We start from the raw sequence: 26,028 nt of genomic DNA on the forward strand, positions 1-26,028 counted from the left end.
AGTTTGCAAGATATCCTAGACTCACTAATTGACTACAGAATCCCGGGAACCCTTTACAACGTCTACACTGAGATCGTTCAGGGTCCCAGCCGGACTTCTCTTTTATTTTTCTTATTGATCACAGTACGGTGCAAGACGGTTTACATGCACAATTTTATATTTTCCTTTGGGGATTTTTCTGATTCTATAAACTACGTTATTTAGCCTATTTTCAATTTCATAAGGACCCAATCGCATTGAAGTTTTGGAGATTTTCCCTTGACTCTATGGGGGAAATAGAGCCAAACTAATTATTTTTCCTTAAAAGTTAACATATTCATTTTCAAATCAAAATTTGATTTCGCTTTGTTCGACTTAATTTCAAATTTATTTCTTGTAATATTGTGAATAGAATTCATTTTCTCTTTTAATTGACTCACGAAATCAGACAGTGACTCAGATTCCTCCGAATTCTCCAGGTTTATTGGAGAACCTCGAAGAAGATCTAAAGGAATCCTGAGTTCACGTCCCATCATGAGCATTGCAGGAGAAAATTCTGTAGTTTCATGTTTAGAAGAGCGATAAGCTAAGAGGAAAAGTGGTAACCATTTATCCCAATCTTTTTGATTTTTCGAGATAAATTTTGAGAGGTATTGAAGAATTGTCCAATTCAATCTTTCTACCAAACCGTTTGATTGAGGGTGCAAAGGAGTTGTTCGAGTTTTCTTTATCCCCAAGTATTCCATCAATTCTTTAAAAATTAAAGATTCAAATTCTCTACCTTGATCTGAATGGATTTCTAAAGGAAGACCATGACGACAAATAATATGACAAACTAATGCTTCAACAATTGTGGATGTTTGGTGATTTGGAAGAGGAACCGCTTCTGGCCATCTAGTGAAATAATCTGTGACGACTAAAATAAAACGATTTCCCGAAGAAGATTTGGTAATTGGACCGAGAATGTCAATTGCAATTCTTTCAAATGGTGACCCTACATTATAAATCTGATATTCTGCTTTAGTTTTACGATGAGGACCTTTTTTCGAGAAACAGACTTTACAATTTTTACACCATAACTCAACGTCCTGTTTACAAGTTGCCCAATAGAATCTTTGACGAATTTTGTCAAGGGTCTTATTGATTCCAAAATGTCCACCAGATGAAGAGTTATGTGCTTCATGAAGAACATCGTTAATTTTACTTTTTGGAACAATAATTTGCCAAACAATTTTTGAGAGGTTTGGAGATTCCCACTTTTTATAAAGTATATCGTTTTTTAACTCTAAAGAATCCCAATAGAGTAGATAAACTTTAAAGGTGGAGTTAAGATGAGAAATAGACTGCCAATCTGGTACAAGATTTTTTTTCTTAAAATCAATGACAACTTTCAATAATTCGTCTTCGTTCTGGAGTTTGCTCCAATTGATAGGATCTGCAATACCTAAATTTATTTGTTGGATATAGAGACAATCTTCTGAAATTTTTGAATTTAATTTTTGACATTTTTTACAATTACAAGGACGACGAGATAATGCATCAGCATTTTGATGATTTTTACCAGGGCGATGAATAATCTCAAAATCATATTGAAATAGAACCTCTAACCAACGAGCCATTTGACCTTCAGGGTTCTTAAAAGATAATAACCATTTTAGTGCGGCATGATCTGTTCTAATGATGAATTTTCCCCCTATCAAATAATGACGAAAATGTTCAATTGATTTTACAACAGCTAATCATTCTTTCCTAGTTACACAATAATTTCTTTCTGGTTTGTTCAATATTTTATTATAGTAAGCTACTACTTTTTCGACTTCTTGTTCTTTACCATCAGGAGTTTTAATTTGATGAACTTGAGACAAAACTGCACCTAATTGGAAATAGGAAGCGTCAGTATCCAGAATGAAAGGAAGATTCGGATCTGGAGGTGTTAGAACAGGGGCAGTACTTAAAGCTTTCTTTAAGTTTTCAAAGGCTTGATGAGCTTTATCATCCCAAATAAATTGTATTTTTTCCTCGGTTAATTTATGAAGATCCTTAGCGATTAGGGAAAAATTTTTTATAAATCTCCTATAATACGAGCAGAGTCCTAAGAAACCTCGAAGATCGGTTTTATTTTTCGGAATAGGCCAATTGGTGATTGATTCAACTTTTTTTGGGTCGCATTCGATTTTATTTCCGGAAATTACATGACCTAAAAATGGAACTTTGTGCTGGAAGAATACACATTTTTTAGTATTGATTTTTAGGCCTGCTTGAAGAAGTCTATCAAATATGATTTTTAAATGTTCGAGGTGCTCTGAGAAAGTTTTACTACGAATGATGATGTCATCAATATAAACTTCACAAATTTTTCCTATTAATCCTTCTAAAACAATATTCATTAATTCGATGAAAGTAGCTGGGGCATTACATAACCCGAACGGAAGAACTAAAAATTCCCAAAGTTGACCACCTATGCAAAATGCTGTCTTTTTTATTCATGCGGATCTGCCAATATCCGCTTTTAAAATCGACGACTGAAATCCAAACCGTATCTACTATAGAATCGATAATTTCTAATTGATTAGTAATTGGAGTAGCCTTTTTCTTTGTCACGGAATTTAATTGTCGATAATCTACACAAAATCTAAGAGTTTCATCCTTTTTCTTTTTAAATACGACTGGAGATGCCCATGGACTAGAACTAGGTTGAATAACACCCTGACTTTTCATGTCTTTTAATAATTCGAAAGCTTCTTTCCTGTAATGTAATGGAATACGCCTAGGTGATTGTTTAATGGGTTGAGCATTTACTGTGTCAATATCATGTTCAGTATAATTACAGACGCCAATGTCATTTTTATTTTTTGCAAAGATACTTTGATATTTTATTAAAAATTTATTAAATTTTTCTTTTTGTGAATCGTTTAAATTTTTAATTGATGAATTGTAAACTACTTTTAAAAATTCTGGTAATAATAATTTTGTTTCGGTTTTTAATTGATTTACATAGATTATTTTGTTATTGTTAAATTTTTTATTTAAAAGTTCATTGAAATTTTTTATTAATTTTGATTTTTTTAGAAAATCTTTACCCAGTAAACAATCTTCTTTAATTTCCGCAAAAACAATATCTAAATCGATGGAGAAATTCAAAATTTTAATTTGACTTTTATAAATAAATTTATATGGAAATTCTTTACCAGATGCCGTATAAATTTTATAAGGTTTATAATTATTATTTTTTAGATTAATAAATAAATTAATATTAGCAACGGTAATATCAGCCGCGGTATCAATATTCATTTTACAAGGAACATTGTTAATAGTTCCATGTAATATTAAATCAAAATCAGGATCCAAATTATCTAGTTTTATTTTTTTAATAGAATAGGTTGATTCGTCCCCCGTCGAATCAACCCCGTTTAGTTTCCCTGACTTTGGTTATTTTTATTATTTTGGTTATATCTTGGTCTTTTGTTTTGTTGAAAATTTTGTTGATGGTTTTGATTATAATTTTGGGGATTTTCACAATTTGATTTAAGATGACCCGTTTTTCCGCAGTTCCAACATGTAGGAGTGGAAGTATGGTTAAAATTAAGATTATTATTATTATTAAATTCGAATTTTCTTTTAAGACTTGGTTTATAATTATCTAACTGTTTGAAGTTATTATTTGGGTAAGTTTTATTTCTTTCCTCACTGTCAATTAATTTTGAAATTGATTCTAATTCTAAAGCTCTTTCTAAAGCTTTATTTAATGTAAAAATTTTTTCGGATCTTAAAGAATATCGTAATTTTTTATCTAGTAACCCACTAATAAATTGTTGAGAAGATTGACGTTCAATCATATCATCTGTTAAATCGGGATACGCGAGGCGAGAAAGTTTATCTATTGTTTCAGCAAAGCTGTCAAGAGATTCGTTAAATTTTTGTTTTTTATTTTGTAATTCATTTAAATAAACATACGAAAATTTTCTTTCTCCGAATCGCGATATTAAAATTTCTTTAATTTTGTCGTAATTTTTTAATTCATCTGACGATAATTTGTCTAAAATTGTTTGAGCTTTTCCTCTCAATGAAGCTCCTAAGTATGACGCTTTAATTTGTTCTGTCCAACCGTTGTGATTTGAAACGATTTCAAAATGTTTTAGATATATATCAGCAGATACAGAAGCATCAAATGTGTTTGGTTTAATTGAGTCAATCGGTCTAAAAACAAATGATGGGTTTGATGTCGCGATTATTTTCGGTTTATTTTTATCAAATTTTTCGCCCGATTTATTTTCTAAATTTTTATTTATTTCCGCGTTGGCATGGACCTCTGCCTCAACATTAATGTTCCGAGGAGGAACCGCATCGAATGTTGAGTCGCGACTATTATTATTATTATTATTATTATTATTATTATTATTATTATTATTATTATAATAATAATAATAATAATAATAATAATTATTATTATTATTATTATTATTATTATTATTATTATTATTATTATTATTATTATTATTATAATTATTATAATTATAATTATAATTATAATTATTATTATTATTATTATTATTATTATTATTATTATTATTAGTAAGGGGTACATCACCGTATTTGTTTCCTTTTGATGTATCTTCTAATTTATCCGCAATCCTGCTTAGAAATCCTTCCATCCTGGAGAATTTGGATTCCAGGCTGTCGAACCTCTTCTCATCCTCCTCTCTCTTCTTTTTATCTTCCTCACTTTTCTTCTCTAAATAACACGTAATTTGCTCGCGGAAATCTTCCAGCTTGTTGTCAAGCTCGCTCCGCAATTTATTGTCCCGAGCGTCCTCGATGATATCCGAGACATCATCGGAAATTGTTCGTCTTGTTTGTCGCGGCATAATTATCAATATTTTTTTTTTTTTTTTTTAAAATATGTCACTTCACTCACTCACGCACTTCTGACACCAAATTGTAGTGATTGGTATCTTAAATTAATATCACTTATACACTACAATGATAACACACTTAAATTATAAATAACAACACTCCAATTAACAGCAGTGAAGAAAGCAAGAGAGAGCAATATAGTTTATTGAGATACAATGTTTGCTGTTTAGTTGTCAATATAAGACTGACTTTAATCGCGCATCTATAAAACAAGAGAAGAAGGCATTTGTTTTCTAGCTATTCAAATATTTAAAAGATCAGTTTCACATTCGTTACAATATATATAATACATACATACATATATAAATTTTTTAACGAAGGGTATTTTCGAACCCTACTCAACTAATTATGATAGGTTTCGACAAAATTCCTTGAAAAATCGACCATGAGGACAAATACAATAGTTCGACTTTAGAAAAATCTACCTAAAAATCTAATTTGGGAAATAATAGACACCCTAATAAAGTCATATATGGCATACATAGTTTTCGAGTAATTTTAAATATGACCACTTATGACTATATAGTTCCATATATACCCATATATCAAAGTACATTATTTACTTTCTTATTACACGGAAAGAATTTTTGGATGAATATTGCTATGTCGTTTATTCTAAAGATTACTCTAAATTGAGTAATCTTGGGCCGTTACGACTTTTTACTTTTGAGTTACGAAATTTTACTCTTTCAGTGAGTAATAATCAATCAAATTACGAGTAAAAATTACTCCTAGCGGCTGTCTAAATACAGTCTTTCTAATTCAATTTTTACTCGTAGGTTATGATAAAAAGTTGATGATTCATTTTATAAAATTTATATTGAATTAAAATAAAAATTTCAATTAATAGGTTGAAATTTCTATAAAAAATCGAAAACTCTCTAATTGCATTAGAATATGAATTGAAATAAATATTTTGAAAAAGAAAAAAAAAATTACTCGTATTGTGTTAAAAAAGAATAAAAATTTTTTAAATTTCAAAGTAAATATCAAGTTATGGAAAGATAAAGAGACCGTCTTTTTTTCAAGCATACGTTTGTGTGCGTAATATGTAAGTTGTTGCAAACAAAATAAAAGACATTTAATCGAAGCTGATATTAACCGAAGATGAACAGACTACTGAATTATTACTCTGCAGTTTAGAGTAAAGAATACTTGAATAGATTCGACATTTTATTCGAAGTACAAGTAATTTTTCATCGTAACATTAATGGGTTTAACGAAATGCTATATTGGGGAGTAAAAATTAATACACAGAGAATGAAAATTGGTAGATTCAGATAAAATATTCACAATAGGAATATCAAAAAGTGCACGCCTCGAACGCTAATATTACAATAAAATAAACCATTAATTTTCTTTTTTAATTACAAAATTTTGTAATAAACGTGTAGACATTTGTTGTTTTTTTTTTTTTTTAATTTAGTTGATTGGATGACAGTTGGCAAGTCGATTTGTCGCGACAAAATAAAAAAAAAGTTATCTGATGGTAAAGTTGAGCCTTATAATATAATTAGTAATAAATCTTTATGCCTATAGGCATAAGTATACCCTCGCAAATTTGAATCACGGTGGAAACACCGTGGATCCACTGTGGTTACACGGTGGGTTAGTTCCATTTCACCACCGGGTATACACAGTGTATCCACTGTGATTACGCGGTGTATCCACTGTGATTACGCGGTGTATCCACCGTGATTCCACGGTGGCTTGACCACTGTGTATACACGGTGTTTTCACTGTGATTACGCGGTGCATCCACCGTGATTCCACGGTGGCCTTGTGCTATTTCACCGCCGTGGTTCCACGGTGTATCCACCACGTAATCACAGTGGTAAAATGGAACAAACCCACCGTGATTTAAATCTGCGAGGGTACTTATATTTGTGGGAGTAAAAATAGCGGATTAAGCACTAGTAAACAAAGACCACAGTAGTGATATTTTAAAGGCTTCTATTCTACTAAAATCTGAAGCTATTGAAAAAAAATTTGGACTGATTGATTAAGTTTTTCGAGAGATATCTTGCTCACACACAGACATCCCAATTGACGTCCAACTAGTCTCATATTGAATAATTTTTTTCTCATTATAGTGTAGCTAAATGTCATTTTTAATTAAATCCAAATCACTCTTTAGAATTTTCTCTAGACATTGGTGTACTTTTTTTTCCACAGAGGTGATTGATAAAATCAGTAGAACCCCGCATGGAAAAGCTATATATAGTTAAAAATATGAAAAAATATATATGGTGAATATGTGATAAATATATGGCGGAAAAAATATTTATATATTGAGACAAATCGCTTTCTGTACTCGCGATTTTTACCAGCAGCCACCAGAATTCGCGGGTTGAACCCTGGCTTAGGCTGGCCTCTACGAAATTTATATTACTAGGACAACACAGTGAGGTTCCCGCAATGAGAAAAACCCGCACTCATTCGATCAGACAACAGACAAAAATTAAATGAAACACCTTACGGCCATATATTCTCAAATCTACTAAATTATTATAGGAAAATTGGCTTAAAAAATTGTAGACAAAGTACAGGCAATATAATAAATATAATGAACAGTTTTATTTGCCAGGTATAATAATAAAATTACTTACAATTATTAGTAGTAGTAAATTTGTTTAATGTCGTGTCGCTCGTCAGCGGCAACGATTCCAATATATATGGTTTGGGCGCGTGGCACAGATTCCTTTATTTTAATTGGGCGCGTGGCACAGAAATTTTTTTTTTTATGTTCACTTATTTAATTAATCTTATAATTTAATTTTAACAATAGTGAAATTAATTAGTTAATACGAAAAGCTTAAATTACTAATAAACTTATAATACTAGTATGGCGAGTATATCGCTAGAATGATACTGAATGTTTATATAAATTTAATAATTAATAGCACGTGCGCGCTTAGGGTGATCCAAGATCGAAGTGAAGTTCAATCACCGTAGGGTCTTAGGGCTGAGTTTTTGGGCTCGCTTCCTACTCTCCCGCACGGTCATGCGTTGAGGTAATAATCAGTCATGTGACCATGGCACTATGACTCTAGCTTTAGGTCGGTGACGCGACGATAGCAGGGAAACCGTAAGGCTGAGTACGACGAAGACAATCTGCATTGTCTCAATATTTATGGATATGTGTTTTTTACATATATTGGATTATATATTTTTAGTAATATGTTTCTTTTCATGTAATGTTTTATATTTCTTTATATATATTATCTCATATAATGCTCAATATATTTTTGTCATATATGGATGGTATATATGTAATTTATAAAGTATAATACAATAAAATTTATATATATTTTGACTCATATAATTAGCCATATATTGTCTGTATATAATTGATCATACATGGAAGAGCTTATATGTCTAAATCTATGGTTTGCGGTATATTGAAGTTATATTTTTCCAATATATGAAAAATTATATTTTTCTCGATATATTGAAAATTATAGTCTTCATGTATCTATATTTTTTCAGAAGCTGCCCGATAGGATAGAAATGAAAATAGCAAACTAAAATGCATGGTTTTTATTATGTAACATACCATAGTACAAAAAATATGTATAGTACCATATACATTTTGCAACACACTGGAAAACTTATATAAAAAATATACATCATACTGTATATTAATGAATATATTACTTGTTAAATGAGAAGTCTGCCGATGGATAGTTTGTGCACTGAAGTGAATCTTTACGTTAAAAATGTGGTGGCCTTGAAAAAGGCCGGTTTGGTCTTGAAAAAGACCGTTTGAGTTTTTTGCGTTATACGTGAAAGTTGCAGTTGCAGCTGCAGTTGTGAAGTCCTGAGAAGAACCGTTCAAGCGTTGAAAAGTCTTACGTAAAGACCAGGAGGTGTAGTTGACTAGCTTTGAAAAGAGCTAAGCCAACTTAAAGCTTAGTTCTAAAGAGAACTGATCGTTGTAGAGATGTATCTGGAGACTATTCAAGCTTGCGCACTTGAATAGGGTTTGGTTGGTTTGCAGCTGATAGCCTTGCTCGCTATCTGAAGAGTTTCTTACAGTATAACTGGTCAGAAAAGAATGGGCTGCCGCTCTCAAATCCCCTTGTTTTATACCCGAGAGTCGGGTTCCAGAATGTTCTCCGCGGAGTGGGAAAAATCGGTATCTGCGCTCCAATCAGATGGCTGGATTTTGAGGAGAAGGGGAAAAATTAAGAACTGACTAATGAGAAGTCTTGATTGAGGCGGGAGAAGCTCGTTTTTGCAACTTCCATGCTTTGGAGTGCTGAGAGCGAGCGATCTGTCTCCATAGTCCGCGCGAAGTTGATGACTTACTTCTGAACATTCTCCCCCCCCCCCTAATTCCGCAACCATGTGAGGAATTTGAATTGTCTTTTTGCGAGTCGTCTTGATGAAGAGAAATCGGCAATAGAGCTAGCTTGACAATCGGTCGAGTAAGAGTTGAGGTGGCTGTTTTGACGGTCACCACTCAACATAATATATCACTACCAGGATGGAGCTAAATGACCCAAGTGAGAGGCCACTTTGATGGTGGAAACCACTCGTCGGTGAGCAGTACTAGAGAGCCCACTTGAATTTTGTCTTGAGTTTTTTGCCATTTTGAGTTCGACCGATGAGCTTGAAGACATTCCGTTGACCATTTGCCCCAGAATTTTTGAAATCGCTCTTGAATTCTATGGAAATGAGACAGTCTTGATTCCAGTATAAAGGATAACGACGGTTCAGGTATTGTAGTGAGAGCTTCTCCACGAATGAAATGTCCTGGCGTTAAGGCTAGGATGTCATCAGGATCATTTGATAGAGTACTGAGAGTTCGTGAGTTGAGTACCGCTTCTACTTGAGCGAGAAATGTAGAAAATTCTTCGAAAGTGAGAAGAGTGTCTGAGATGGTTCGTTGTAGATGATGTTTTACGATCTTGACCGCTGCTTCCCACTTTCCAAATATGTAAGGCGCACCAGGTGGATTGAAAATCCACTTGGCGCCGTCGTTGGCTAGAATACGTTGAAGCTCTCAAGATTCCTTTGTTGATTGTCTGAATAAGTCCTTGAAGATAGCGTCAGCTCCTTTGAAATTTGTGCCGCAATCACTTCTGAGTGTCTTGCAGATTCTACGATGACTGGTGAAACGTCTGAAAGCTTTGAGGAATCCTTCTGCTGAGTAGTCTGAGACTTCTTCTAGATGAATTGCTGAGGTTGTAAAACATACAATGACTGCAATCTAGCCTTTAAAGCTTTTTGCACCTTCACCTTGAAATTTTTTTAATGAAATAGGACCTGCATAATCCACTCCAGTCTTCTCAAACACTAGAGATGGCGTTACTCGAGAAGCCAGGAGTGGAGCCATGAGTTGTTGAGCTCGAATCCCACGTATTTGAGTGGACACGAGACATCTTTGGATGAATGATTTTATTGGTGCTTGGCCACCGATGATCCAACAAGTCTTTCTGACATAAGATAAAATCAGCTGAGTGCCACCATGAAGAGTTCTTGAGTATCTGCGATGATGAGGTCTGAGAGTTCACTGTGTCGAGGCAGTATCACTGGGTGTTTTCTGTCTTCAGCCAGTTGAGAATTCTGGAGACGACCTCCAACTCGCAATATACCAGTATGGTCAACTAATGCAGTAAGTCGAGCGAGAACATGATTTTTGTGAAGTCCCTTGCCAGCTAGTATCGTTTTTATTTCTGAAGGGAAATATGCTTGTTGAGTTTCCTGTATCCAAAACTGCTTAGCAGCTTCTAAGTCAGCTGGATTGATTGGTGAGATGGCTAGGCTAGAATTTGGAACTTTTTTAAATCTTAAGATGGCTCGCTGACAAATTGCAGTGATTCTGAGTAATTTCGTAAGACCTTTATTAAAGGATTTAACTTGCAGTAAGTCAATGAGATCCCATAATACTGGTGGAGACGTTATTGCGAGTGAAATGCAAGGTCTTTCTTCCAAGTCATCTTCTGGAGATGGTGCTACCGCAGATGGCCAGAATTCCGGAAATTGAGAGAGCCATGGTGACCCAGTCCACCACAATGCGTGTTCAATGAGTTGAGAAGCGCTTAAACCCCGAGAAGCGCAATCAGCTGAGTTGAGTTTTCTTGATGTAAATTTCCAATGAACATGTGGAGTAGCATCATGAATCGCTGATACTCGGTTGCCCACAAACTCTTTCCACCTCATTGGATTGTTTTTTACCCATGCGAGAGTGACTGAGGAGTCACTCCATAGGAATACTGACACGTCATTGAGATTGAGAGTCTTCTGAGTATGTTTGACGAGATTTGCAAGTAGAGCAGCAACGGGTAATTCCAGTCGTGGAATTGTGAGACGTTTAAGAGGTGCCACTTTGGTTTTTGAACAGACTAGAGTTACGACTGATGAGTTGTCTGAGTATGTTACTCTGAGGTAGACTGCTGCTGCCATTGCTAGTTGAGAAGCGTCTGAGAACCCATGAATTTGTATTGAGTAGGCTTGAGAGTGCAAATGTAACCACCTGGGTATTGCATGACTTTTAATGCGATGCACTAGAGTGTGCTTTACGATCGAAAAATTCAGTTTGCCTCTTTTTCGCTACCGTTTTTACTGTTAGTCCACGGAGCTTAACCAAGTTACACATCATCGGATAGAGAATTGAATAAGGATTAATTTTATTACTTATAAAGACCAATTTGATATATTAAATAACTAAAAAAACATCAAAATGTAAAAAAAAAATTTCCCGTCAAGCAGTAGAAAATGTGTCCGTATCCGTAAATACAAAAACTCGAGAAAAAAGCCATTATTTGGATCACGTTTTTTTTTAAAAGATTATTTTAGGGCCGAAGAAAAAGTGTGTCATAAATGGCCATCAAATTCGGTCTCGTTTAATTATGATTAATAAAAAGAACTTAGCTAATTTTGTATATCTATATATGTTTATTACATATACTTTCGTCACAACAGTCGCGCCTGCGCGAAAAAATACAGCTTACTATTTTTTGGAGCGAAATTTGAATTTCTAGTGTAATAGAAAGGAAAAAAAAAATTGTCCTTGAAACTTTTATCGTACATTTTCCTTTTTTTTTGCAAATGAGCATTAAGAGTCGTGCACTTTTGGATTTACTAAACTTTTTTGATTGTCGAGAGTGACTTGAAATCATCTCGAAATTCATCCCATCGATGAACTATTTCAGGGGTTAGTGGCTCATCCCCACCAATTTTTTCCAGCCAGAGTTGTTGCATCAGAATTTTTGCTCTGATTACGACTGGTGATATGAGTCCAAGTGGATTGATAAGTTGTGCCACTTCGGAGAGAATCGCTCGCTTCGTAATAGCTTGTTTGAATGAGATGTTTCCTTGGAATGAGAAGATGTCTTCATGAGGATGCCATAAGATACCCAGTATCTTTAAAGTGAGCCCTTCAAATGTATGAACAGGCTGAGCTTCTTAAGTCGATGTACTTGGTGGTGAGAATCGCAGATGATTGCTTTTCCACTTGTCAAGTGGTAAACAAGCTGAGGGGCACATGTCGTTCAATTGTGTAGCAGTGATCTTGAGTTGCTTGAGAGTTTCTGCACCACCTGAGATGTCATCAACGTAACTACCTTTGAGAATTGTATCCACTGCAATTGGATAATTGGAGCCTTCGTCAGATACTAATTGCTTTAGTATTCGACAAGCAGGATGCGGAGATGACCGTGTACCATATGTTACGGTAGTTAATTGATATGCTCGAACATTTGAGTCTTGATCTAGCCAGAGGATGCGCTGAAGGTCCCAATCATCATTCTTAACTTTAATTTGACGGAAAATCTTAACTATGTCCGTGATAAAGATATATTTATGTTGCCTGATGTAGAGCAACACGTTGAAGATGTTAGATTGAGTCTTTGGGCTTGTGTGCATAATGTCATTGAGTAAAACTTGAGATGACGTTTTGCTGGATCCATTAAAAACTACTCTGAGTTTTGTTGAAGTACTCTGTTCACGTAGTACCCCGTGATGAGGTAGGCAATAAGCATGAGTGGGCTATGGAGCGTTCAATGGTATAGCAACCATGTGTCAGAGGTTTTCATAGGTTTTGTAAGTCCTCATTAGTAGTTAGATGAAAAGATCGTAGAGGCTTCGTCTGAGTGTTAGTAGATGCTTGACCCAGAATAGCTCATCCAAAAGTAGTATGCATAGCCATGGGTTCAGATGGACCTCTCATGACTAAACGAGGTGATCTAAGTATGCTTCTGAGATTGTCTGCACCGATGAGGATGTCAACTAGACCTGGTGTTAGAAATTCTGGATCAGCTAGTTTTAAGTCGTTGATGTGATGCCAGTCTTGATTTGTTACCACTACCGATGGAATTTGAGTAGTAATACGTGGTAATATCTGAGCATCCAATTGCACCTCGGATTGCGAATATGTGGAATGGAGATCAAGTGTCACAAGACCTTGAGTTGTTTCAGGTGAGATGCTGCCAATTTCAAGTATTGGAATTACTGATGACTTTCTGAGAAGTCCAAATTTATTAACTAGTGTTGATGAAACCAGCGTTAGTTCTGAGCCTGAGTCTAAGAGGACACGAGCTTGATGTTGAGTGTTGTTTGGAGATATTACAACTACCTTGCATGTGGCTAGTAGTACACTGCTCGTAATTGAACCGTTGACACTGGACAAGAAGTCCGTTTTTTACTTGTTTGAGAAGTCAAGTTATTAATTGACTGAGAATTCTGGAGTTGAACTGATTGAGAAGTCGGTTCTTGAGTTGTTTGAGAAGGCTTAGAGACAGTAGTTGGAAATGTGAATTCAGTCTGAGTAGACGCGTTGCACTGTCTCTTGAGAAGTCTACATAGGCTCCGAGAAGTCCTACCTAACCTTCATTGTGGTTGATCTGAATTGGTAGTTGCTGGATATTTGTCTTGAGAAGGTGCTGATGTGACTTGAGTGGCTGCTGGTGTAGTTGCCGTGGGGCTTTGATGAAGAAGAGTTTGATGTCTTTCTTCACAAATCTTGCATCCCTTTTCTATATTGCACTTGCGCAGGTTATGCCTGCCAAGGCAATTGAAGCAGAATCGCTCTCTACGGACTATGTCTTTCTTTTCATTGTAGCTGAGACGGCTGAAGGCTGGACAGAAGGCGATGTAGTGAGACTTTCAACAAGCGCTGCAGTGATTATTCAAATCTGGCCTGGTTGAGATGGTCTGAGCAGTCGTCGATGAGTGAGAAGGTTGTGGATGCTCGGACTGAGCGAGATAAATTTAAGCTGGTGGAGTTCACTGAGATACCTGTGAGTAACTTCTTCTGACTGGTGCTGATGAGAAGGTCTTGACTGGAGGTGGCTTCTTCGGAGATAGCTGACTCTCCATGCTCTGTAGAGCCAGTTAGAAATGACTTGAGTTGTTCGTAGGTTGGGAACTCTGTGCTAGATCCAAGATGAATCTCCCAAGCCTCACGAGTCTTGACGACCAATCATTGCACAATATCGTGCACAATAAGATCGTCCCAGTGGTCAGTGAAGCAGCCAAGCGCCTTCAGAGCATTTACGCACTCTGATACCGCAGTTAATATGTGGTTTAATTCTTTAGCCGATCGTTGCTCCACTTTTTGAAGCGCTCCGAGTTTGGTGAGATGAGCAGTCTTGAGAAGCCTCTTATTTTCATATCTGGTGGTGAGAATGTCTCATGCTAAAGCATACGAGTCGGCAGATATCTTTAGGTTTGCTATCAGACTAGCAGCGTCTCCGTCTAAACTTTCGCATAGATAATGCATCTTCTCGACTGCTTTTCACGGCTTTTCATACCACTTCTTCTTGAAGTAGTCATGATCTGGAGACGCATCAGACTTTGAGGAGACTAGTTTTTCGTGGTCGGAGTCAAAATTCTCCCGGTTTGACTTGAGCATGTTCACTTTCGCCTTAGCCGCATGAATATCGATCGCAGAGATGACATTGGCCTCGACTTCAGCCGCAAGTTCGGAGATGTAGAAAAACCGGCTCTCTTGAAGCTTAAGCTTGCCCGATGAATTGGCCATATTGAGATGACTTGTAGATCTCAATCAAACCAAAACCTTAATAAAATCCTTATAAAACTATATAAATTCTTATAAGATTTTTGTAAGATCTAGTACTTTTATACAGTTATATATAACTTTATATAAAGTCATATCAATTTTTATAAAGTCCTCACAATCGTATATTAATTCTTATAAGAACTTTATAAGATGATATAAGCTTTTATGTAATCATATATAATTTTTATGTATTTCTTATATCATCATATATAAATTGTATATGAACATTAGGGTGGGTCAAAAATATCAAATATTTTTTTTGTACGTGACACGGAAAAATGGGTTGCTAGACACCTTAAAAAAATTCTCACCAAATATGAGCTTTTAATTTCAATAGGAAGATGGCGCTCATCGCAGTTTTTTATTCTTTTCTCAGTCCAATAGAAAAAAATTCATACCTCATCATTAATTGATTGTACAGAAAAATTCTCTGCAAGAATTTTGTAGAAAGTTTAATGCTCTACAAAAAAGGTATGTTATATGTTTTCCGTGAACCTCACCATTTGAATAATATTGAAGATTTAAGTTTGATTATTTTAAGGCAAAGTTCATTTTTGTTTATGAATTTTATAACTCGACAATAAATGACTATTATAAAATGCGCAATACAAGTTTTTGGAGGAAATTCACTGCTCTATAAAAATGGTGTCCTATGTTTTGGCGATTAAATTAAGCCTTCAAAAGATATTCATCATTAAACTTTTACGTGTATTGATTTTAGGAGTTTTTGATTAGATAATCGAAAAATTTTAATTTAATTTATGAATTTCATTTTTTGTCATTGATATTTTTATTATTTGACTTTTATGTTCAACATTTTTTGGATATTGTCCTAGGGCAAGTTTCTTCTCTCGAGAATTTTTGTTTTATATTTTATTTCTTATCGCAACTTGTTAAAGAGCATCGAAAAAGTTACCCTACATACAACAAAAGTTGTTTAAAAATTAATAACTTAGCCGAAAATTGAAATAAAAAATTTTTTTATAACTAATTGGACATTTTTTTTCTCTAAAACTAAAACATATCATAGTATATATATAATGAAAACTTTGCTTTTTCTATTAATAAATAATTAACTAAGCGATAAATAATGTAAAATTTATTTTGAACTTCCCGCTAAGAAAATTGTAAATTTTCAAAAATTCGGGAAGTTATTGGTTTCGGTCCGATTTACGAAAATCGAATTTCCATCAGATGTCGACGTTTCGAGGTCCTAGGAAGCTATCCTGACTAATTTCACGATGATGTCCGAGTGTATGTATGTGTGTACGTACGTACGTACGTACGTATGTATGTATGTAAATATTCATAACTCTTGAACGGATGAACCGATTTTGATCGTTGAGGTGTCATTCGACGCGGCTTGTTAATGTCTTGAGGCCGTAAAAATTTGAACTTAATCGGTAGGGTGCGTTCAGAGATATTTCAAAAATAAAATTTTTTCGAAAATGTTTTATTTGGATAACTTTTAATTTGGTCGATGGATTGATTCCAAAATCTAATCAGCTCTGAAACTCTATAAGCCGCGTCGAATGCCACCTCAACCATCAAAATCGGTTTATTCGTTCAAGAGAAACCGTTGACGAAAGAATTCAAAAAAAATTTTTTCCTTGGTTTTTTTGAAATTTCTCAAAAACGGCTAAATAAATCAATTTCAAAATTTGATCAGCTTCAGAACTTGATAAAACGCGTCGATTGCCACCTCAACCATCAAAATCGGTTAACTCGTTCGCGAGATATCGTGGGAGAAGGAAATGCTAAAAAATGGTTTTTTACAAAACAATGGCGTACAAAAGTATTTGCGAGCTCGAAAATGTATTCACAATAATGTTTTCGAGCTCAACGAGCTCGAAAACAGCGGGAAGTTTTGGGGCTGGCCCGCAGGGTCAACTGACAGACCGATTTTTTTTAATGTAGACAAAGATACTTACACACAAAAGAAAACTTAAAAATATTTTGAAGTTTCTCAGTTGATAAAAACTGAAACTCGTGTAAATTTTCTTAAAACATAAATTAAATCAGCAGAATTTTTCACCGAGTTTTTTTCACATTATTTACCCCACTTAAACAGTTTAAACGTTAATAATCATGAATTCTACTAGGATAATAAAAATAAATTTTTTTTTTTAATTAAATTTATTTGCTTGCATGATTGCTGGCTACCATAAATCGGCCGATAGTCAAGTACCATTAATGGGCCAAGGTTATCATCCCGGCCATATGCCGTTTATCAGCCAATAAAAATTGCCATCGCTGAGTCATTAATCGACATTTTTGGCCCAGTAATGAACCGATCTAGGGTCGATTTCCAATCTATGTATGGTGTGCTACGTGATCTTACTTTTAATTTATTCATTTACATCAAATCATAAAATTACAAATTAATAGATATATGTCATTATTCATCAGACAATTTTAAGTTCATTGAATAAAATTACTTTTCACCTTATCTTTCCCGCATGAAAAAAATGTATATTTTTATTTTATATACGAAAATATATAATTATATAAACTGGCAAAAATTTATGTATGTTTGAATATAATGTTCATATAACTTTAAAGTATATTTTTTCTTATAAAATAAACTATAAAAGGAAATCTAAATTTTATTATAGAGCATACCCGGAAAAAAAAGATTTTATATGACCGTATAAGAAATATATAAAAATTATATATGATTACATAAAAGCTTATATGATCTTATAAATTTCTTATAAGAATTAATATACTCTTGTGAGGACTTTATAAAAATTGATATGATTTTATACAAAGTTACGTATAACTTTATAAAAGTACTTGATAAAGTTTTATATGCTTATATATAATTATATATGATCATATAATCTTATAAAAATTTATATAGTTATATAAAGATTTTATAAAAATTGATGTGATTTTATATAAACCCGAGAAAAAGTTCTTATAGAATCATATATAAACATATGTGTTTATATATGATTATATAAAAGGTTACATAATCTTATAAAATTCTTATAAGGATTCATATGATCTTATAATAATTTTATAACAATTGATGTGATTTTATATAAAGTTATATGTAACTTCATAAAAATACTAGGTAAAGTTTCATATGCTGATATATAGTCATGTATGATCATATAAAAGCTCATACGATTTTATAAAATTCTTAGAAGGATTGATATAATTTTATAATGATTTTATAATAGTTGATATGATTTTTTATAAAGTTATATATGAGTTTATAACATTACCAGATAAAATGTTATAAATTATATGCAGTCATATATGATTATATAAAAACTCATCTGATCTTATAAAATTCTACAATAATTCGTATAATCTTATAAAATTTTTATAAAATTCGATTTAACTTCATATAAAGTTATGTATAACATTATGAAATTACAAGAGCACGTTTTATATAGTTATTCATAATCATGTATGATCATATATGATCATATGAAATCTTATATGACTTTATAAAATTCTTTTAAGAATTCAGATAATTAATAAAAGTTTATGTGATTTTATATGAAGTTAGAAATAAATTTGTATGATTACAAAAGAGTTAATACGGTTATATAAAATCATATATGATTATATAAAAGTTTATATAGTTTCATGATTCTCATTTATAAATTTCTATGGTCTTATAAGCAGGTTATCTTGAAGAAACTCATAATTTTATATATTTTATATAAAACACTAATGTGATAAAATTTGATCATATTTGGTGCATTATTGATGTAGGATGTATCACTTTGATCATTTGATTTAAGTAATGTCATAGATTGTTAAATACTTATAAGGGTAAAGCAGACTAGAGAAGCAGACGGCAATAATGGGATCATCAAAGTTGAACAGCATTGAGGCAGAACATTAATTAGATGGGTGACCCTTTGCCAAAATAGCAGTTAACGGATAGATGTTTTTTTTTTGTTCATGCATGATTATATATAATTAAATATCATCAGATCCTGCCAATTTTGAGATCTAATCATATATAAGTTATTGCATATATGATTAGGTAAAATCATTTTTTCCCGGGTATTTATAACTTTATATGATTATTTAAGATTTTATAAAGTCATATAAGTTTTGATAAGACCAACCCTCGCAGATTTGAATCACGGTGGAAACACCGTGGAAGTGTAAACACCGTGGATCCACCGTGGTTACACGGTGGGTTTGTTCCATTTTACCACCGGCTATACACAGTGTATCCACCGTGATTACGCGATGTGTCCACCGTGATTCCACGGTAGCTTTGTGCTATTTCACCACCGTGGTTCCACGGTGTATCCACCGCGTAATCACAGTGAAAACACCGTGTATACACGGTGGCAAAGCTACCGTGGAATCACGGTGGATTCACCGCGTAATCACAGTGGTACAATGGAACAAACCCACCGTGTTTCCACCGTGATTCAAATCTGCGAGGGAATTCATTATAAAACTTTACATGATTTTATATGAGTCACTTTTATATGATTTATATATGATCATATAAGAACTTTTTATCCCGGGATATTGAATATTTTCAAAATATAATTTGCCGGTTATAAATTCAAATATAACGAGATATAGTCGAGACATATATTTTAAAGTATAGTAACTGTTATAAAAAAAAAAAAATAATTTTCATTATACTTTTCCAACATATCGCATTATATATTGGATACTATACTGAAAATATGTAATATAAATATTTTTTTAATCGGCAAAATTAACAATCAATTTATCAGTTTAACTTAGGAAAGAAAATAAAGGTACAGATTAATGAAGAAAGAACAGATATCTCAGTACATATTAAGTAGATCTGACCATAGATGTTTATGTGTAAGTGTGCGTTTCAATCAGGAGATGTCAACCTACGGCTCTAACTATAAAAAACTGAATTAAACTTTTTTAGGTTTAAAACATGATATAGACTTGGAATAAACCTTTTAGACTTAAAATTTTATAAGTCGATAATATATATTGGCTTACATATTAACATTATAAAATTACTTATGTGATTATAATATAATTTTCAATATATGGAGTTCATATAGCTTGAATATACGCCAACATATAATATTATATATCATGTTTGTATATTTTGAAAATATATAATTATATAATTAAAACGGCAAAAGAATAGCTATTTTAATATATATGACTTCTTATATAAATAATTATATTGTAATATAAACTGTGTTATATTATTCCGTATATATTATTTAGTATAATTTTAGGATATTAATTTCTTTCTCACGGGTTACAATCTAATATTTCTGAATTAAATTGTATTCAAATAATTAATAAACAAAAAAAATCATGATTATCTGAACATCAGATTTAGCACAGTGGATAGCATCCCGGCCTAGTAATCAGAACAATCTCAGTTTTAACCCTGGTAGCCCCCAAATAATTTTGATCGTTATTTCCCATTAATTCAGCAATTAGTTAATTACACTCTAATGTAATATCGATAAAATTGTGATCAAACATTTTTTTAATTATATTTATAGATTTAAATAATAATAATTTAGATCGAGCATTGGGTGAGCCTTCGTTTTTTTGCCCCCCGAGGTTGGGCCGAGGCTTGATTTTTTGTTTCCCAAGCCTTCGCCAAGGCTCAATTTTTCGTTTCCCAAGGCTCGGCCGAGGCTTGATATTTTGTTCCCCGAGGATTGGAACATGGTCATCATCCAAGGCTTAGACCAATGCTCACCCAATGGTTCAGCCAAGGCTTGACCAAGGTTTGCGCCAAATCTCGGAACTCTGGCATGACGACTGACCAAAGCCTGGTCCGAGCCTTGTCCAATGGTCCCTTCCTAGTGTAAAAAGTTATTTGAATAATTAATAATTGATTAGTAGATTGTTTATTTAACAAGAATCAATCATGGGCCACTGATTCACTAACAGTAGCCCAATGTTGTAAACCCATAATCGGCAAGTTATAAGTAGCCATTCATTGGCCAGCCATCGGCAGCGTCGTATGACTGGCGTTTTTTTAGGGGAAGTCATATTCTGATATGAAACCAGTAATGCCATAACATATGGGGCATTCCACGCCCAATCGGACGGTTTCAAAAATTGATTTTTCCGATTTTCTTAGTAGGTTAGGGCCATTACTAATTGCCAATACTTGACCGAGCGTCGACAGTCAGGCATCGGGCAACCTACGGAATTTTTTCCATTGACGGCGACTTCGTATGGGGCACATGCAAAGGGATCTTTTTTTATCAACTCCGAAACTCCGAGTGACGGGTTCACTCCTAATTTTTCACAGTGTACAACACATGCATTTTCGAGCTTCCCGAGCTAAAAATATTTTGTTTTGTTTATTATTATACATTTCTAAAAATCGAAATGGAATAGCGAACAATTGTTAATTGAAGAATCTGGAAATTTATTCGTTTGTTGGTACTAGAATTTGCTAAACTTATCAAAATACTGATATGTTTATTTAAGCCAGTGGTTTTTTCCCTTCTCGAAAGGTAATAATTTGGAAAATTTTACACGAAAAAAATGAACTATATAAATTGAGAAACGACATGTTATATAATGATAAAATGATCAGTAAATACTATCATCCTATAAATTGTAATTTTTTCATTTCTAATGAAAACGTGAATAATAGACTGCTTTTGTTTTTTTTCGCTCCCATCCCGAAATTTTTTTGGAAGTACCCCTAAAAAAATTCCCTGAGAGTTTAGGCCCTTAATATTAATATTAAGTACTTTCCCAGAGCAGGTGAAGATTTCCCATTTAAAATACATGTAAACTTGGGTTTTTATTTTTTAAACTTCTATAACTCCGTGGCATTTTATGATATCATCTCGCTCAAAGTCGAAATTTTCTCATAATTTAATGCTCTACAAAAATGCTTGTTGTCGCGAAGTCGTAAGAGTCGTAACTCATAAGAGTGGGGTAGTACGGACCGCTAAACCGAATTTTTTCATAGAATTCTTGTTTTTTCTCTCATTATCTCATAAACAACAAGACTTACAGAAAATATGTGAATAACAATTTTATAGGAAATTTAATTTCCTACAAAAAAGGTCCTTAGCACCAAATCACTACGATTGATATTTTCTGAAATGTTAGTCAAATAAAAAATCAATATTTTCTAAGTTTTGATTGTGTACTACAACCGCTCTGCTAATTATAAATTAATTCTAGTGTGATACAGTTCAAAACAGCTACGCTAATTATCCTCAATATTTAGTCAGTATACTAAGGCTGCTATTTATTGAGAATTAATTGATTGTGATTCGCGTGTAATTAATTACTAAATTAATCTCCGTGAAACTAATCGCCATCGACCACGTATCGAATTTATACGTGATTCTTTTATTGTGTCGCATTCGCTATCGCATAACTATTGAGTCGCATTCGCTATAATTGTTAAGTTCTTACAATTTAAGTGTAAATAAGTGTAAATAAATATCTAAATTATTTATTGATACAATCTGTGTAATTTTTAATTGTTTAAAAATCCTCACGCCTAAACCAGATCTTCTTAGTTTATTCACTCATTTTACATTAGTAAATATTACTTTTTCAAAAACACTGTTCAAAAGTAAGTAGTTAACATTACGTGGACCAAGGAGAAAGACTGCAATAACTTGAAGTCTCACTGAGCATGGACTGAAAAGCATTGCAAAATCTAGCTTCTCCTGCCTCAATCGAGGAATCTCATTGGCCAATTTTTAGCTTTACTCTCTCTCCTCTCAATCCAGCTATCTCATTGGAGCGCACGTCCCGTTTTTTTTTCCACTCCGCGCCGAACATTCTAGAACCCAGCTCTCGGGTATAAAAGGAGGGAGTCTGAGAGCGTCAGCGCATTCATTCTTGATCAGTCCAACTGTAAAGAATACTCTTCAGATAGCGAGCAAGGCTATCAGCGCTAACTAACTAGTAAATATTCAAGCGAGCAAGGCTTGAATTCTCCAGCTACTTCTTAACAACAAGAGTTCTTTTCAGAACTATCTTTCAAGTTGTCTTAGCTCTTCTCAGGGCTAGTCAGCTAGACCTCCAGGTCTCTTAAGAAACTTCTCATTTCACGAACTAGCTCTTGTCAGGGCTACAGTTGTCTTAGCTCTTTTCAGAGCTAGTCAACCAGACCTCCGGGTCAAACGTGAGACTTTTCAACATCTTAACGATTCTTTTAAGGACCAACTCACAGTCATCTCAAGTATTTTAACGTAAACTAAACGGTCTTTCTCAAGACCACAAAGGCCTTTTTCAAGGCCACCAAATAATTATAACGAACCAATTCGCTTCAATAAAGTTAACTATCTAACCAGCAGACTACACGTCGAACAAACACAGACAAATAAAATTTCAAATCGATCTTAAAAAAGTTTTGAGGATATAAATGTGAGCAAGAGTGTCAGCAAATCTTGTCGAAGTGACGATAGTATACGGATAACCGGTAACAGTGTGCACGAAAAAAACTCGTTCGTCCCGCTATTCCTTTCTTTCGCCCGCTGTTTTAGATGGCGCGCAAGTAAACCCAGCACGGCACAAATGTTAGACTTTCTACCGCAAAATCGATGCCGGAGATAAGTACTTTCGCCTGAGGTATGAAGAAAAAAATCCTCAAAATTTTCTTTCTATAATCGTTTCTTTCAATAAGGGATGTTAAAATTTCCCATATTGACACCCAGGTTACGGGTTATAATTTCAAACACTAATTCGTAAAGTTTATTTTTTTTCGTGTATATAAAAAAGTTATAGTATATTACACACCGAGGGCAGTAAAGTAAGAAATGTCTTAGATCACATGTAACTTCGTTTTGCACAGTGGCACGAAAGTTGACGCTTTCCGCCTCCGTCGAGGAGAAAAATAGTTAAACTCCTTGGGCAGTAAATAAGAAAGCCTCATATCACATGTTTGTTGACCTCGGCTTCGCCTCGGCCAACAATTAGATGTGATCTGAGACATTTCTTCCTTTGCTGGCCTAGGTGTGTAATATACTATTATATGTCAATCTTGAAGATGTTTATTATTGATAGAGATACCTGCTGGTGACGTTGCTGAAGACGATTGTCCTCCCTGATGTCCATTTGAAAGATTGCTGCTATTACTACTATTACTGATTTTTCTTAATTGTTTTTTGTGTTTCATTCGTCGGTTTTGAAACCACGTCTTAACTTGAGTTTCTGATAAATGAAGTGCTGCTGCAAGCTCTACCCTCTCTGGTGTGCTAAGGTATCTTTGTGCCTCAAACCTTGCTTCGAGACCAGCAAGTTGTTGATCACTGAATACCTTAAAAAAATAAAAAATATAATACAATCAAACATTCCCAAATTAAATTTCAGTCACATTTAATAAGCTGCAGAATTTTAACAATTTTTCATCCCGATTTATAGTTTTGCGTCGCCACATAATTAAAATTTATGTTCAATTTTGATTTAAGAAATCTAGAAAATGGTTGACACTGTGGGCTAGCTCCAAAACTTGTTGCTGTTTTCAAACTCGCGGAGACCGAAAGCGTTGTTGTGAATACATTTTTGAGAACTTTGAGTTCCCTGATTAAAAGAAACGATTAAAAAAAAAAAAATATTTTAATCGTTCCAGATACTTTTGAATCAACTTAATTGACATCATTTTTTAAGAGCGAATGAAAATAAATCGGTTTAAATCAACATACACAAAAAGATTTGAAATGATATAATTTTTCAAATATTTCCAAATACTTTTGAATCGACAAAAATTAGATGAATTTCTAGTTCGTCCAGACGGTTTAAAGAAATTCAATCCGATTAAATTTTTTGAATTGTTTTGAATACATTTTTAATAGCGAATAGTAAACTAATTTCTGATTCGTAGGTAGATTCAAAACAATTCAAAACGATTTGATATTCTAAATAGTTTTAAATACTTCTGAATCGACAATTAATAATCGAATTTCTGGTTCATAAGGAGATTTTGAACAATTAAAAACGACTCAACTTTCGAATTGTTTTGAAAACTTTCGGATCGATAAATAATATTGTATTTTCGTTTCGTATGGAAATTCGAAATGATTAGAAACGACTCGTTATTTAGTAGATTTCACCAAAATCTAACTATTGGATTTGTCCTCATGATGAAATTTTCGAAAAATTTTGCTACCTCTAAACTAAGCTCGACGAGCTGAGTCAGGAAATGCATTTGTTTCAAAAGTTTATATATATATATATTAGGGTGGCTCATTTGAAACGACTATTTTTTTTTGCTCCATTGACGGAATATTGTTCTAGACATAAAAAAAAAATTTTCCACAAAATTTGAGCCCTTCATTTTAATTTTAAGAACTCGCTAATTGAATATGAAATTTTCCCATTCATTTAGCATGTAAAGTGGAGGTTTTTTTTTTTTAATTATCTATAGCTCTGCTGCATTTCACGTTTTTTTACTGTCCATAGGCAGAAGTTGTAGGGGAACCTTTATACTTCAAAAGTTCCTACAGTAAAATTTATGTGACAGGAACGGGGTCAGAGTTAAAAAATGTAAAAGTCGATTTTTATCGATTTTTGCGTATTTTTTGAGTTTTTCGTAGAAAATATTGTAGTTACTGAAAAAAGGTAAATGACAAATTTGTAGGAAATCAAATTTGCTACAAAAAAGGTCCTGTAAGCCAAGGCTGTAAAATCTGTTGTTTCTGAAATAAATTGAATTATACATATGAAAATTCAAGATATCTTTGCAGTATATGGTTTGTTAAATTAATAATTTAATTTTCATTTATTAAATGTTTTTTTTGGACATCATATTATTTTTCCATAAAAATATAACGTAAAAAAAATTTATCTATATGGGGCATTCCACGCCAAATCGGACGGTTTCAAAAATTTATTTTTCCGATTTTCTTCAATTTTTGGTATTGTTTAGTACCCCTCAAAAGAGGCTTTCTTGTAAATTTTGAGATCTTTTTGATTATTGGTTCAAAAAATATCGAATTTTCAAAAAAAAACCGCTCTTTTTATGGTTTTTTGATCATAACTTTCGTAATAATGGTCAAAATTCAATGTTTTTTTATTCAAAATTTTCGTTTTTAGTTGGCCTTTACAGACAAAAATGCATAACAAATATACGAAATGTTTTTGATCGAGATTTTTGAATTTTAAGTTTTCAACCGTGTTCCAAA

At 33.4% G+C, this 26,028-nt stretch overlaps 1 protein-coding gene across 1 annotated transcript in view; it reads right to left on the reverse strand.

The window, feature by feature from the left end:
* Nucleotides 1–24,268, reverse strand: part of LOC130671591 (uncharacterized) — a 71,851-nt gene extending 47,583 nt beyond the window's left edge. The window contains exon 1 of the mRNA XM_057475571.1: nucleotides 23,918–24,268. Within this exon, the coding sequence (XP_057331554.1) occupies nucleotides 23,918–24,023 (106 nt within the window). The 5' untranslated portion in view covers nucleotides 24,024–24,268. The remainder of the gene's footprint in view (nucleotides 1–23,917) is intronic.
* Nucleotides 24,269–26,028: the final 1,760 nt, after the last annotated feature.

This window comes from Microplitis mediator, chromosome 7, assembly GCF_029852145.1.
Source record: "Microplitis mediator isolate UGA2020A chromosome 7, iyMicMedi2.1, whole genome shotgun sequence".
Lineage (NCBI taxonomy): Eukaryota > Metazoa > Arthropoda > Insecta > Hymenoptera > Braconidae > Microplitis > Microplitis mediator.